The sequence below is a fragment of the Tarenaya hassleriana genome, unplaced genomic scaffold (assembly GCF_000463585.1).
Source record: "Tarenaya hassleriana unplaced genomic scaffold, ASM46358v1 Cleome1, whole genome shotgun sequence".
Lineage (NCBI taxonomy): Eukaryota > Viridiplantae > Streptophyta > Magnoliopsida > Brassicales > Cleomaceae > Tarenaya > Tarenaya hassleriana.
In genome coordinates, this window is record NW_010960187.1 from 2,216,273 (window position 1) to 2,232,325 (window position 16,053).

The window sequence follows — 16,053 nt, forward strand, 5'->3', positions numbered from 1 at the left end:
TAAATAATATCATATTAAGAAATACAAAGAGTTTCAGATCTATATAATATAATTTCAGATTCTATATAATTTATGTATTAACGTGTTTCCTATTTAAATTGAATTTATATATTCTTATTATTAAAATATGAATTAAAACTTATAATAAAATAAAAATACATTGTATATTTAAACTCAATTCGGTTATTGATAGGCTTTGTATTTCTCAACAATTGCATTCATGGCAAAAGATACACCAACGAAAAACAATAACAATATATATTGCTATTATTTATTATTATGATTACATTGAAAAATGCAATTATTACCGGACAAGGAGGCCAAACAACATTTAGAGAGAGAGAGAGAGAACATGGAGAGAAGTAAAGATTTGAAGAGGAAACAAAACAAGAGAAGCAAAATGCCCTCAAGACAGAGCATGTCTAGAAACCTGTCTTCATCAAGCACCTGATCTTTAGTATTAAATATCGAACTGAAACTCATGACGCCCCAAGATCCAGGGATTCCCTCTGACAGGTCAACGAATCAATACTCCATTCCCTTTCGTCGTCGATTTCTCGATCGGACACACGGCGATCTCTTTAGGCTGAGAAGATTCCTCCGCCGCCGGCGTTCAACGGTCCAAATCTCAAGTCCGTAACCTCAGCTGGTTGTTCTGATAGGGAAAAAATATACCCATTATATATATATAAGAGATTCAAAACTATTTTATAACATAAGAAAAAGGGTTTTTCATTTCACAAAAAAAAAGGGTTTTCAAAATATCACACTTACTCATCGGAGGAATTCTGTTGACGAAGAAGCAGGCACCGATGATTACGTAGCACAGCAAGAGAACCAGTCCCTTCATGTAATGAGAAGTTCCGTCCTATAACGTACCACAAAAGAAAAAATAACAAATTGATTATAATATGTAACTATATATAGTTGATGAAATTATTATAATTAACGTGACGTTAAGAATGTAACCTGTAAGGTGAAGGCGGTGATGATAATAGCGAGGGCCAGAGAACCAGTCTCGAGGATGTTAAAGTTGAGATCCATATCGATTCCCATTATCCATGCAACAATGACGCACAAGGGAACCTAAAAGCAACATTAAAAATAAAGAATCCATTTATAATGTTTTCTGCATCATTTTCTGATATTTTTTTTATAAAAAAATACCCTTTAATCAATAGATTATTTCATATCTAAGAATTATAAGGGTTTGAAATTTAGGGTTTCATCATTGGGAAACCGATAGCTTACCACGAACAAGGAGATCTGAGTTGCAGAACCTAACGCGACACCAAGAGATATGTCCTGCAATATTATCCGAGAGTTTTCAGTAATGTCGGATCTATTTAATCCAAGAATAATTAACCTTTATATAGGACAAGAAAAAAGTGGCAAGGATTCGGAATATTTACGAGCTTGTTCTTGAACGCGAAAATGATCGCTCCCGCGTGCTCGGCCGCGTTTCCAACAATGGGCAGCAAAATGATGCTGATGAAACTCACCGATAATCCCCAAGTGTCCGAAGCATCCTAATATAAAGATAAAAACCAATGAAAAAACTCTTTATTAGATCGAGTATTCGTGTATATATATATGTGTGTATATATATGTATGTGTATATATATGATAACATTTTAGTGTTCTAAGGTTTCAAACAGTTCTAGCTATACCTCGATGGTTCCCACCACATACTCGGATAGCAAGGCGATGACGATGGTCATCCCGGCCAGCCAAATAAATCCACTCCAGAATCCGATCACTGGAGTTTCTTCATCACTAACATCATCGTTATACTCGTCGTCCTGAATCATACACCCCACGAGATCGATTAGATCAAACTTTACTTGCATCACAAGTAAAATCAACATTACTTGCATCGCAAGTTAAATCATCTTTACAGCATTTCGAAGACGATTTTACTCATCAAAGTATTCATAAACCCTAATATAGATGTTTTACGGACGGGAAATAAGTACCTCTTGGGCCTCGAATAACTGACGGTGTGTCCAAAGCTGGAAGACGAGGTAAACTATGTAACCGATCAACATAACGATACTGCTTGCCCGCGATAGAGTTAACGTCGCCTCGGAAATCAGAGCTGCCGATGATTCTCCGGTGGCCACATGGTTGAACAACATTGGTAGCAAGTGGCAAAGCAGCCCCATCAGCAGCAAGAAGGCATTCACATCGGCTTGTTTCTGGTACAAAAGAAAGAGAATCAATATCAATGAAGCTTAACCGGTTCAGTTTTCAGAATTACTAGATATCTGGTTCAGCACTAACCAAACCGATCAATTGATCTCTCGGTTTGGTATTCAGGTGTCCCGGGTTTCCAAGATCCATATCAATTTAAAAAAAATTAGCCTTGTGTGTGAATTCCGGTTCAACTCTACCATAACCGATCTACGAAACCGAAGTGGTCCATCAATAAAATATCGGCTTAAGGCCGAGTTACTCATTGCAGTTGTATCGTGTAAAACTGATGTATTTGGTGCTGACAATACTGTCAATTAATTAGCCAACCGGTTTAGTACAGATAGACCCGGTTATTAAGGTGAACCGGAGAATTGAGGAGGGGGCATACCCGGTCGAACCGCTGCTCCCTACGGAGATTGGCAATGCCACCGCAGAAGAGGGAAGTGCCGAGAACCAATAAGAGGTTGGAGAGAATGGAACCCAGCAATGAGTACTTGACCACGTCGATCTTGTGGCTGGCTAACGCCAGTACCGCTATTATCAGCTCCGTGGCGTTACCACACGTGGCGTTCAACAGTCCTCCCACTGCGTTATAATAAAAATTGATCGTTTATTTGCTTCGCATAGTATTGATAGCGACGTTATATCCGTAACGCCTGGATATAACATTGTATAATAATATGATGTAAGATAATAAATTGATTATTTACCCGTTGGACCGGTATAGAAGGCTATTTGCCTGCAAAAAAATGCACCAGTAAATAATTAAAATTATTGAAATTTGGTATAAAAAAACTAGTTATTTAAATATGTATTACATCGTTCAAACATGATCTTCAGACGGTTGAAATCAAAATATTTTTATTAATAAGACCGCATAGTTTTGTACTATTATTTATTTCTGGTATTGAACCAAATAGAGGAATCTCAAGAATAAATCTGTATATTAAAAAATAAAAGAGTTGGTACGACCGATGATGTAATGGAAGAAAGTGCGAATAATTTATAACAAAGCATATAATTTAATAAATTAATGATCATATAATATAATTGCATTGGGATTTTTACTTACTCTGTCAGAAAGCTGACACGCTCCGCGAGAGGTGTCAACCCCAGCAAGCTCAATGCAAATATCCATGGCTGTTTTCACGTAAAACGAAATTATTAAACGTATAATTAAATAAATATTATCCATGCAATTTACACACACACACTCACACGTACATATATATATATGGTTTAGTGAGAGAAAGTGAAGAATGAGCGGATAGAGAGAGAGAGAGAGAGCATACGCGAGCGAAGCCGTAGGAGTTGGCGACAATGGCGAGGGGGATGGCGGGAAAAAGAACGGAGAGTTTGGTTCCGAGGATGACTTCCTGGAGATTCGCGAGGAAATCTTTGAGACATTTGCAAGGAACCTTCTGGATCATTTTCAGATCAGACTTCTTCCTCAGGGAAGAAGACGACATGTTGTGAGCTGTTCTTCCATGTCTCAGCTCTCTGCTCGAACCCTTCATGTGCCCTCCATTCTCCAACGTCCTCGGCTCTGCAGCAACGCTCCCCATATCGATATCTCTCAGATTCTCGATCCAAATGCCGTGAACTCCACACACTTATACAGGAGAATTCGTATGAATGATGCCTTGTGTTCTTGTTTTTTTTAATTAGGGTTTGTGTGAGGGATAAGAGAACGGTTTCAAGCGCTTATAAATAAGCTGCTTGTGAGGTCCATGATTGAATCTGTGGGTCCACATGCAACTTCCACGAAGTTTCGTTTTTTGCCATTTAAATATAACCAATTTTTTAACTATTTTGTAATGTTGTATCAATGGTAGGTTTTAGATATTTCCATGGCATATATGGTAAATATGCAACGGGTTAAACAAATAAATTCCATATCTTCCCTTTATTGGGAACTTTTATTCTATGTTAGCGGTCTTATTCTCTTTGTATCCAAGTCTAATACATTCAAAGATAGAATCCAAAGAAATTTCTCTTTTGCTTTGCAATGGTTCATAAAATAACATATTTATTTATTTATTTATTTTCATAAAAAAACATATGTATTATATAATTTTCTATACTAAATTAAGCTAAGCCTAAACCGTCACCATCTATTGTAATAATACGCTTTCATGTGATGGAGTCGGAATTTTCCATCTTAGAAAAATAAGATTTATATAATATATTATAAATAGGAGAATCCAATTAAAAATGTTAAATTTGTATATTAACTCCTTTATTTTTTTAATAGATGAATTTCTCATTTCGAAAAAATAACATGATTATCGAACGTTGATATCCATAAATCGATTATACGTTGATTTTTACCACCGTCATATTGATCACACCGTGTCAGGTCGAAGAAACTGATTCCATTGAGCATGTCATATGCCACATCATACGTTGACGTGGCAAAAACGATTGAGTGGTAAAAACATGATGACGTGGCAAACCCGTCGGAAAAAATTGGCTTTCTGATATGCCACGTCAGACTGATTTGACGGTGATAAAAATTAATGTTGATCAACTTTTAAAATGATAACTATCTCCGTTTCTAAACACAAAAAATTTGTTACTAAATAATAGATGTTGTTTCAGATTTTTTAGGTGATTTTTTTGGTAAATTTTTCAAATTTATCCTTATTCAAAGATATCTAACTTCAATAGATTATTAATGAAAATATAATTTAATAAGGGTATATATTATTTTTTTATATTTTTTAAAACTGTAACAAAAACTAAGACATTTATTTTGTAATAGAGGGAGTAACTTTTGATAGATTCGGGTTTTCCATATCAGTATTTCAAGTTGAGAAATTTAGTTTTAAAACAAAAAAGTAAAGGTGTTCAAATTCTATGCAAGTCTAATAATTTTGATGGGATTCTATTCCCTTAAAAAAATATAATTAACATGAATATTTTTTTCGTAAGAAACTCGATTTTTTTAAAAAATTATCAGTTTTTTCAGTTATTTTTTTTAATTAATTCGGTTTTGATTTTTTCTGGTTTAGAAAAATTATAACCGTTCGGTTTTTATATCGAGTTCGATTCGATTACAGTTATGTCTTATTCGGTTTGATTCGATTATTTGGTTGATAACCGAAATGATCATCCTAACACCAACCATATGTATCCTGATATACTTTTTGCATGATGGAGTGAATTTTCACCTTAAAAAAATGGAACTTACAAAATATATCGCAAAGCACTAATCAAAAACGATAAATAGGATCCCACTTTGTGGTAGGGGTAGACGTTTCGGGAAACGGTTCGGGTTTGTGACGGGAATGGATCGGTTTGGTTCTTTCGATTTTACAAAAATAAGTACCAATCGGTTTTTATATTGTATTCGATTCGGTTTCGGTATCGGTTTGGTTCGGCTCTGAGTTTTATTAAAAAAAAGGATAGATTTGCTTTAAAAATATTCGGTTTTTCGGGATTTTTAAAGTTCGGTTCGGTTTGGTTCGGTTCGATTCCGGAAAAATTCGGTTATCTAAAAATGGTACCGTTCGAGAATTAAGAACGGTTTCAGATCGGAAAAAATACCGTTTTTTCGGTTTGGTTCGGTCCGATTCCGAAGAACCAAACCGAAACGTCCAGCTCTACTTTGTGGTGGTCAAGTGGTTGAAACTAGTTGACATATTTTGTCCTAGCGATTAGTTGAGAAAATATGCAATTTAATTATAGAAAAATTGTATTTCGATTCGGGGTGGATATAATTGGATCGAGTTTATAGTGAATCAATCTGATTAAAAAAATGATAAATCGAACCGGGTATTTACATCAGACCGAATTAAATCAAATAAATTCACTACGCATGACACATGAGAGAGTGTTCCTTAGGGAACTCATAGGACATCAAAAGTGCCGAGACGCCACCGTTTCGACTTTTAGCGTTTGGAAGAGACCAGTTGCAGCTCTCAGCTTTTTTGTCGTATTTGTGTCCCAATTACCTGTTATACCTTCAAATACAAATTCAATTACTTATTGGACCACTCAAACGTTTATATAATGCCAAAAATCGGCATATTTTACGAAATGAAATATACTGTGTATATATATATATATATATTAAATATGATAAGGATGGCATTCTGTTCGGTTACTTGTAAATTAAACCGATCTAAATTCGTAATCAAAATCAATATAAAATCCAATGAGTATGATATTTTTATAACGAAAATTGAATATAAACCGTATAAAAATAACTGGAAAAATGTATTTTTTTTAAATAAGCATTTTTATTAGCAAAATTCCAAACGGATCCAAATTTAATCTAACCTAATATAAAATCCGGATGAATATAAAATCGAAAAAAGTTGTATTAAGAAAATGAAATCTATCCCAAAATCTGCATTAATTACAATATGAGTATGGTCGTATATTCCGATGGATTCGGTTATTCAGATTTTGTGAATGTGAATATTCGCGTGGGAGATTTTGTAAATATCGGATTTTATTCGATATTCTGTTCATTGGATCACATGCCTTGTTTGATTATGCAATCTAAATCGCTTTTATAATTATTATCAAATCGACTATGAACTCTTTATATACTTCCGTATCTAATTTTATCGACATTGATTTGTTTGGACCGACGCGAGCGATGTCGGCTCAAGGTACGGATTTTTGTTGTTTAGTTTGCCGCGAGGTACGGTCTTAGGGTTTTGATTTGTCAAAATTAGTTTTTATAATTTTATGAATAAATTATCGTTTAGAATAAAAAGGACGATTGTATAACTTGGATTCGACAAATTGTATTTCCACGATCATCGTATATTTGTACCGTAAACTATAGAATATTGGGATTTTTACTTACTCTGTCAGAAAGCTGACACGCTCCGCGAGAGGTGTCAACCCCAGCAAGCTCAATGCAAATATCCATGGCTGTTTTCACGTAAAACGAAATTATTAAACGTATAATTAAATAAATATTATCCATGCAATTTACACACACACACTCACACGTACATATATATATATGGTTTAGTGAGAGAAAGTGAAGAATGAGCGGATAGAGAGAGAGAGAGAGAGCATACGCGAGCGAAGCCGTAGGAGTTGGCGACAATGGCGAGGGGGATGGCGGGAAAAAGAACGGAGAGTTTGGTTCCGAGGATGACTTCCTGGAGATTCGCGAGGAAATCTTTGAGACATTTGCAAGGAACCTTCTGGATCATTTTCAGATCAGACTTCTTCCTCAGGGAAGAAGACGACATGTTGTGAGCTGTTCTTCCATGTCTCAGCTCTCTGCTCGAACCCTTCATGTGCCCTCCATTCTCCAACGTCCTCGGCTCTGCAGCAACGCTCCCCATATCGATATCTCTCAGATTCTCGATCCAAATGCCGTGAACTCCACACACTTATACAGGAGAATTCGTATGAATGATGCCTTGTGTTCTTGTTTTTTTTAATTAGGGTTTGTGTGAGGGATAAGAGAACGGTTTCAAGCGCTTATAAATAAGCTGCTTGTGAGGTCCATGATTGAATCTGTGGGTCCACATGCAACTTCCACGAAGTTTCGTTTTTTGCCATTTAAATATAACCAATTTTTTAACTATTTTGTAATGTTGTATCAATGGTAGGTTTTAGATATTTCCATGGCATATATGGTAAATATGCAACGGGTTAAACAAATAAATTCCATATCTTCCCTTTCGAGTATTCGTGTATATATATATGTGTGTATATATATGTATGTGTATATATATGATAACATTTTAGTGTTCTAAGGTTTCAAACAGTTCTAGCTATACCTCGATGGTTCCCACCACATACTCGGATAGCAAGGCGATGACGATGGTCATCCCGGCCAGCCAAATAAATCCACTCCAGAATCCGATCACTGGAGTTTCTTCATCACTAACATCATCGTTATACTCGTCGTCCTGAATCATACACCCCACGAGATCGATTAGATCAAACTTTACTTGCATCACAAGTAAAATCAACATTACTTGCATCGCAAGTTAAATCATCTTTACAGCATTTCGAAGACGATTTTACTCATCAAAGTATTCATAAACCCTAATATAGATGTTTTACGGACGGGAAATAAGTACCTCTTGGGCCTCGAATAACTGACGGTGTGTCCAAAGCTGGAAGACGAGGTAAACTATGTAACCGATCAACATAACGATACTGCTTGCCCGCGATAGAGTTAACGTCGCCTCGGAAATCAGAGCTGCCGATGATTCTCCGGTGGCCACATGGTTGAACAACATTGGTAGCAAGTGGCAAAGCAGCCCCATCAGCAGCAAGAAGGCATTCACATCGGCTTGTTTCTGGTACAAAAGAAAGAGAATCAATATCAATGAAGCTTAACCGGTTCAGTTTTCAGAATTACTAGATATCTGGTTCAGCACTAACCAAACCGATCAATTGATCTCTCGGTTTGGTATTCAGGTGTCCCGGGTTTCCAAGATCCATATCAATTTAAAAAAAATTAGCCTTGTGTGTGAATTCCGGTTCAACTCTACCATAACCGATCTACGAAACCGAAGTGGTCCATCAATAAAATATCGGCTTAAGGCCGAGTTACTCATTGCAGTTGTATCGTGTAAAACTGATGTATTTGGTGCTGACAATACTGTCAATTAATTAGCCAACCGGTTTAGTACAGATAGACCCGGTTATTAAGGTGAACCGGAGAATTGAGGAGGGGGCATACCCGGTCGAACCGCTGCTCCCTACGGAGATTGGCAATGCCACCGCAGAAGAGGGAAGTGCCGAGAACCAATAAGAGGTTGGAGAGAATGGAACCCAGCAATGAGTACTTGACCACGTCGATCTTGTGGCTGGCTAACGCCAGTACCGCTATTATCAGCTCCGTGGCGTTACCACACGTGGCGTTCAACAGTCCTCCCACTGCGTTATAATAAAAATTGATCGTTTATTTGCTTCGCATAGTATTGATAGCGACGTTATATCCGTAACGCCTGGATATAACATTGTATAATAATATGATGTAAGATAATAAATTGATTATTTACCCGTTGGACCGGTATAGAAGGCTATTTGCCTGCAAAAAAATGCACCAGTAAATAATTAAAATTATTGAAATTTGGTATAAAAAAACTAGTTATTTAAATATGTATTACATCGTTCAAACATGATCTTCAGACGGTTGAAATCAAAATATTTTTATTAATAAGACCGCATAGTTTTGTACTATTATTTATTTCTGGTATTGAACCAAATAGAGGAATCTCAAGAATAAATCTGTATATTAAAAAATAAAAGAGTTGGTACGACCGATGATGTAATGGAAGAAAGTGCGAATAATTTATAACAAAGCATATAATTTAATAAATTAATGATCATATAATATAATTGCATTGGGATTTTTACTTACTCTGTCAGAAAGCTGACACGCTCCGCGAGAGGTGTCAACCCCAGCAAGCTCAATGCAAATATCCATGGCTGTTTTCACGTAAAACGAAATTATTAAACGTATAATTAAATAAATATTATCCATGCAATTTACACACACACACTCACACGTACATATATATATATGGTTTAGTGAGAGAAAGTGAAGAATGAGCGGATAGAGAGAGAGAGAGAGAGCATACGCGAGCGAAGCCGTAGGAGTTGGCGACAATGGCGAGGGGGATGGCGGGAAAAAGAACGGAGAGTTTGGTTCCGAGGATGACTTCCTGGAGATTCGCGAGGAAATCTTTGAGACATTTGCAAGGAACCTTCTGGATCATTTTCAGATCAGACTTCTTCCTCAGGGAAGAAGACGACATGTTGTGAGCTGTTCTTCCATGTCTCAGCTCTCTGCTCGAACCCTTCATGTGCCCTCCATTCTCCAACGTCCTCGGCTCTGCAGCAACGCTCCCCATATCGATATCTCTCAGATTCTCGATCCAAATGCCGTGAACTCCACACACTTATACAGGAGAATTCGTATGAATGATGCCTTGTGTTCTTGTTTTTTTTAATTAGGGTTTGTGTGAGGGATAAGAGAACGGTTTCAAGCGCTTATAAATAAGCTGCTTGTGAGGTCCATGATTGAATCTGTGGGTCCACATGCAACTTCCACGAAGTTTCGTTTTTTGCCATTTAAATATAACCAATTTTTTAACTATTTTGTAATGTTGTATCAATGGTAGGTTTTAGATATTTCCATGGCATATATGGTAAATATGCAACGGGTTAAACAAATAAATTCCATATCTTCCCTTTATTGGGAACTTTTATTCTATGTTAGCGGTCTTATTCTCTTTGTATCCAAGTCTAATACATTCAAAGATAGAATCCAAAGAAATTTCTCTTTTGCTTTGCAATGGTTCATAAAATAACATATTTATTTATTTATTTATTTTCATAAAAAAACATATGTATTATATAATTTTCTATACTAAATTAAGCTAAGCCTAAACCGTCACCATCTATTGTAATAATACGCTTTCATGTGATGGAGTCGGAATTTTCCATCTTAGAAAAATAAGATTTATATAATATATTATAAATAGGAGAATCCAATTAAAAATGTTAAATTTGTATATTAACTCCTTTATTTTTTTAATAGATGAATTTCTCATTTCGAAAAAATAACATGATTATCGAACGTTGATATCCATAAATCGATTATACGTTGATTTTTACCACCGTCATATTGATCACACCGTGTCAGGTCGAAGAAACTGATTCCATTGAGCATGTCATATGCCACATCATACGTTGACGTGGCAAAAACGATTGAGTGGTAAAAACATGATGACGTGGCAAACCCGTCGGAAAAAATTGGCTTTCTGATATGCCACGTCAGACTGATTTGACGGTGATAAAAATTAATGTTGATCAACTTTTAAAATGATAACTATCTCCGTTTCTAAACACAAAAAATTTGTTACTAAATAATAGATGTTGTTTCAGATTTTTTAGGTGATTTTTTTGGTAAATTTTTCAAATTTATCCTTATTCAAAGATATCTAACTTCAATAGATTATTAATGAAAATATAATTTAATAAGGGTATATATTATTTTTTTATATTTTTTAAAACTGTAACAAAAACTAAGACATTTATTTTGTAATAGAGGGAGTAACTTTTGATAGATTCGGGTTTTCCATATCAGTATTTCAAGTTGAGAAATTTAGTTTTAAAACAAAAAAGTAAAGGTGTTCAAATTCTATGCAAGTCTAATAATTTTGATGGGATTCTATTCCCTTAAAAAAATATAATTAACATGAATATTTTTTTCGTAAGAAACTCGATTTTTTTAAAAAATTATCAGTTTTTTCAGTTATTTTTTTTAATTAATTCGGTTTTGATTTTTTCTGGTTTAGAAAAATTATAACCGTTCGGTTTTTATATCGAGTTCGATTCGATTACAGTTATGTCTTATTCGGTTTGATTCGATTATTTGGTTGATAACCGAAATGATCATCCTAACACCAACCATATGTATCCTGATATACTTTTTGCATGATGGAGTGAATTTTCACCTTAAAAAAATGGAACTTACAAAATATATCGCAAAGCACTAATCAAAAACGATAAATAGGATCCCACTTTGTGGTAGGGGTAGACGTTTCGGGAAACGGTTCGGGTTTGTGACGGGAATGGATCGGTTTGGTTCTTTCGATTTTACAAAAATAAGTACCAATCGGTTTTTATATTGTATTCGATTCGGTTTCGGTATCGGTTTGGTTCGGCTCTGAGTTTTATTAAAAAAAAGGATAGATTTGCTTTAAAAATATTCGGTTTTTCGGGATTTTTAAAGTTCGGTTCGGTTTGGTTCGGTTCGATTCCGGAAAAATTCGGTTATCTAAAAATGGTACCGTTCGAGAATTAAGAACGGTTTCAGATCGGAAAAAATACCGTTTTTTCGGTTTGGTTCGGTCCGATTCCGAAGAACCAAACCGAAACGTCCAGCTCTACTTTGTGGTGGTCAAGTGGTTGAAACTAGTTGACATATTTTGTCCTAGCGATTAGTTGAGAAAATATGCAATTTAATTATAGAAAAATTGTATTTCGATTCGGGGTGGATATAATTGGATCGAGTTTATAGTGAATCAATCTGATTAAAAAAATGATAAATCGAACCGGGTATTTACATCAGACCGAATTAAATCAAATAAATTCACTACGCATGACACATGAGAGAGTGTTCCTTAGGGAACTCATAGGACATCAAAAGTGCCGAGACGCCACCGTTTCGACTTTTAGCGTTTGGAAGAGACCAGTTGCAGCTCTCAGCTTTTTTGTCGTATTTGTGTCCCAATTACCTGTTATACCTTCAAATACAAATTCAATTACTTATTGGACCACTCAAACGTTTATATAATGCCAAAAATCGGCATATTTTACGAAATGAAATATACTGTGTATATATATATATATATATTAAATATGATAAGGATGGCATTCTGTTCGGTTACTTGTAAATTAAACCGATCTAAATTCGTAATCAAAATCAATATAAAATCCAATGAGTATGATATTTTTATAACGAAAATTGAATATAAACCGTATAAAAATAACTGGAAAAATGTATTTTTTTTAAATAAGCATTTTTATTAGCAAAATTCCAAACGGATCCAAATTTAATCTAACCTAATATAAAATCCGGATGAATATAAAATCGAAAAAAGTTGTATTAAGAAAATGAAATCTATCCCAAAATCTGCATTAATTACAATATGAGTATGGTCGTATATTCCGATGGATTCGGTTATTCAGATTTTGTGAATGTGAATATTCGCGTGGGAGATTTTGTAAATATCGGATTTTATTCGATATTCTGTTCATTGGATCACATGCCTTGTTTGATTATGCAATCTAAATCGCTTTTATAATTATTATCAAATCGACTATGAACTCTTTATATACTTCCGTATCTAATTTTATCGACATTGATTTGTTTGGACCGACGCGAGCGATGTCGGCTCAAGGTACGGATTTTTGTTGTTTAGTTTGCCGCGAGGTACGGTCTTAGGGTTTTGATTTGTCAAAATTAGTTTTTATAATTTTATGAATAAATTATCGTTTAGAATAAAAAGGACGATTGTATAACTTGGATTCGACAAATTGTATTTCCACGATCATCGTATATTTGTACCGTAAACTATAGAATATGTTGTTTATTTTAGAGTAAATTGATGGATTTAATAAATCTCTCATGTGATTCATGTTTATATGTATTACGGATATGGTGGAGGAGTTATATATTCGTAAATGATATAGTATGAATTGGTAAAGTATATACATGTATTTTGTAAAGTATATACTTGTGTTTAGTAGTGAAATTTAAGTGCAGAAATTCTGCACGGGCATGTAACACGGCCGTGTTTGTAACAAACACGGCCGTGTTAGGTTCAACACGGGCCGTGTTAATTCTCTGAGAAAATGCTGTTTTTCTCAGACATTTGACACGGACCGTGTTAAGGTTCAACACGGGCCGTGTTAATTCTCTGAGAAAATGCTGTTTTTCTCAGACATTTGACACGGACCGTGTTAAGGTGCAACACGGACCGTGTTAGGTGCAACACGGCCGTGTCAGATTCGACACGGACCGTGTTAAATGTCTGTAATATGAACAAATGCGGCCTTTCGCATGGAAACTACTAAATGGATACAACTTTTGATCATGTCTCTTGTGCTTTTAAAGCCAAGAACGTCAGAGAATGTTCATATACGAAATCTAATTGATCTTGAGAGATTTGTGAGCCTTCTTGAAGAAGAAACTTGCTACTTCTTCTTCATTCTTTACTGTTCATCCTCTTTCTCGGGTTTTTCTGTTTTGGACAACGTTTGAGGAGCAAATCATTCGTTGCGGATCTTCTTTGTATCTCTAAACGTATTCTCGGGTTTCTCCTTTGCTCGGTGGGGAGGGAATAACGTTTTAGGAAAGTGTTCTACGCGCCTAGAAGATTATATCCGGGTTCTTTCGTTTTCATTTCGATTTCACTGTTTAATTGTTCTTCCCCGCTGTTTTCCTAGTATTCATCTAACAGAATAGAGATGGAACAATAGAACCGTCCTCCTTTGGAGGGGAACCATGTTAAATTTTTTATAAATAAAAAAAATCAATGGTAAATCGATAAATTAACTTGTTTTTTTTTTATATCTTTCTGTAATCATGTTTTCGATGTTGTATAATTTTTGTTAATCGTTTAAATAGACCGTGAAGACTTTATTTGAATTTAGTTTACCTTTGTTATGGTTTGTGTGGGATTGGTTTCCATTTATCATAATTTGTATGGATTTGATTTGCGGTTATCGAGTTGAAATGACGAACTTCTATCTTGATGGAGTATATAACTTGTAGAGAATAGTTTGACCGGTTTAAACCGGTTTGATTTGGTTTAATCTTTATTTAATTAAAAAAGTTGTATAAATTAATAGTTATTCTTTGTTAATCAATAATAAAAGAGAATTTTGTTGAGCCGTATACAAATTCTTCTGTCGACTCTTTGGTTAAGACATTCTTTAATATTATTATGTGGCTGATTTTATTTTATTTCTACCATTTGGGAAGATATTTAAAAAAATATATCTTTTGGTTATCCGGTTTTTTTTACCGAATTTAATATTTTATATTTTAATCTGTCTGAAATTTAAAAAAAGAAATTAATTTTCAGACAATTTTTTCCTGCATAGAAATTTGATTCTTAATCAATAAACGGCATTGGATTTTTTTTTTTAAATCTATTATTCTAATTTTAGTTATATAGTTTTTGTGATGTAATTCATGGGACATACAATCTTGCATAGGATGCTTTTGATTTGATCGCCGGGCATTCGACATGGATATATATGAAAATCTTATATGATAGAAATCGAATAAAAATACATCGGAGCAATGCGCCTAATTATAATTATACCATTAAATTATATAATCAATACAGACGGATGCGGGGCCTAATATATAGCAATAATTGTTTCGGATATGAATTATTTCACTTGTCGACTTCAAGAAAAATTATACAATTACAATTGTCTGTATTTATAAGCAACGAACATTCAAGAAAGCAACTGCATACTCATCCTCATCCATGTATACACACACACACACACACACACATATATATATATATATATATATATATATATATAGGCCGGCTCCGAATGCGATTTATTACTCTGTACAATGTTATTCTTGTGCTTGTGTGTTGCTCCGATGTACAATATAAGATTGCAATAGATCTGCACATTTCAAATTTGGATTTAGTGATTTTCGAATTCAATTTTTTTTTTTAAAAAAAAAAGATTGTTTTCATTCGTTTTTTATGTTGGATTTGTTCCGTTCTAATTTTTATCCAAGTTTGGATTTTATTGAGGGATTCCAAAGAATTTTTTTGGGACTTTGAATTATTTTATATTCGGTCCGTATTCGATTTTTTTACTATGTAAATACGCACCCATAAGAAAATTGTGATCCTAAATGATGATGTGTATGAAATTGTAGAGTTACAATGGTATGTTGAAATTAAATACCACCATATATTGTACCACAAGTTGGATAAGCAAATGGAATGTCATGCAATAATACTAAAATTATGAAAGGAGACCCAACAGATCGTGGGCGAGTGGTCAAACTTGAGTGTTCGATTCCTGACTGGTGGGGAGGGAGTTAATTTCTAGGTATATATGATCCATATATAAAGGCTGTTCCCGGGTCGGAGGTTTACCTAGTCAGCGCGTCCGAAGGGTAGCAGGTAGGGATCCTCTGTTATCAAACAAAAAAAAAATTATGAAAGGAGAATTAAAAAATGAACTGGTAAATCTTAATTATCCATGAATGGCCAAGAACGTAACATCTCCCACATGCGAGCATGTGACGAGAGAAATTGCAAGACATGACTATACACACACACACACATATATATATATATATATATATAT

General features: G+C 34.7%; 2 protein-coding genes across 3 annotated transcripts; both read right to left on the reverse strand.

The window, feature by feature from the left end:
* Positions 1-243: 243 nt before the first annotated feature.
* LOC104805869 (vacuolar cation/proton exchanger 3) lies at positions 244-7,620 on the reverse strand. Of its 2 annotated transcripts, none has more exons than XM_019203347.1 (11): positions 7,239-7,620; positions 7,019-7,086; positions 2,907-2,935; positions 2,585-2,781; positions 1,977-2,198; positions 1,671-1,802; positions 1,413-1,529; positions 1,252-1,305; positions 970-1,086; positions 775-868; positions 244-655 (listed from the first exon to the last, which is right to left on the reverse strand). In XM_019203347.1, exons 1-11 carry the CDS (start codon positions 7,509-7,511, stop codon positions 582-584), a joined length of 1,377 nt encoding a protein of 458 aa, XP_019058892.1. In that variant the 5' UTR covers positions 7,512-7,620; the 3' UTR covers positions 244-581. The 2 variants fall into 2 exon arrangements, with proteins under 2 accessions (XP_019058892.1, XP_010528872.1); XM_010530570.2 differs by lacking the exons at positions 7,019-7,086; positions 7,239-7,620 and adding exons at positions 3,269-3,336; positions 3,489-3,870.
* A 304-nt stretch (positions 7,621-7,924) lies between these two features.
* On the reverse strand, positions 7,925-10,152 carry LOC104805884 (vacuolar cation/proton exchanger 3-like). The gene is made up of 6 exons (XM_010530594.2): positions 9,771-10,152; positions 9,551-9,618; positions 9,189-9,217; positions 8,867-9,063; positions 8,259-8,480; positions 7,925-8,084 (listed from the first exon to the last, which is right to left on the reverse strand). The coding sequence occupies exons 1-6, from the start codon at positions 10,041-10,043 to the stop codon at positions 7,947-7,949; spliced, it is 927 nt and encodes a 308-aa protein (XP_010528896.1). The 5' UTR covers positions 10,044-10,152; the 3' UTR covers positions 7,925-7,946.
* Positions 10,153-16,053: the final 5,901 nt, after the last annotated feature.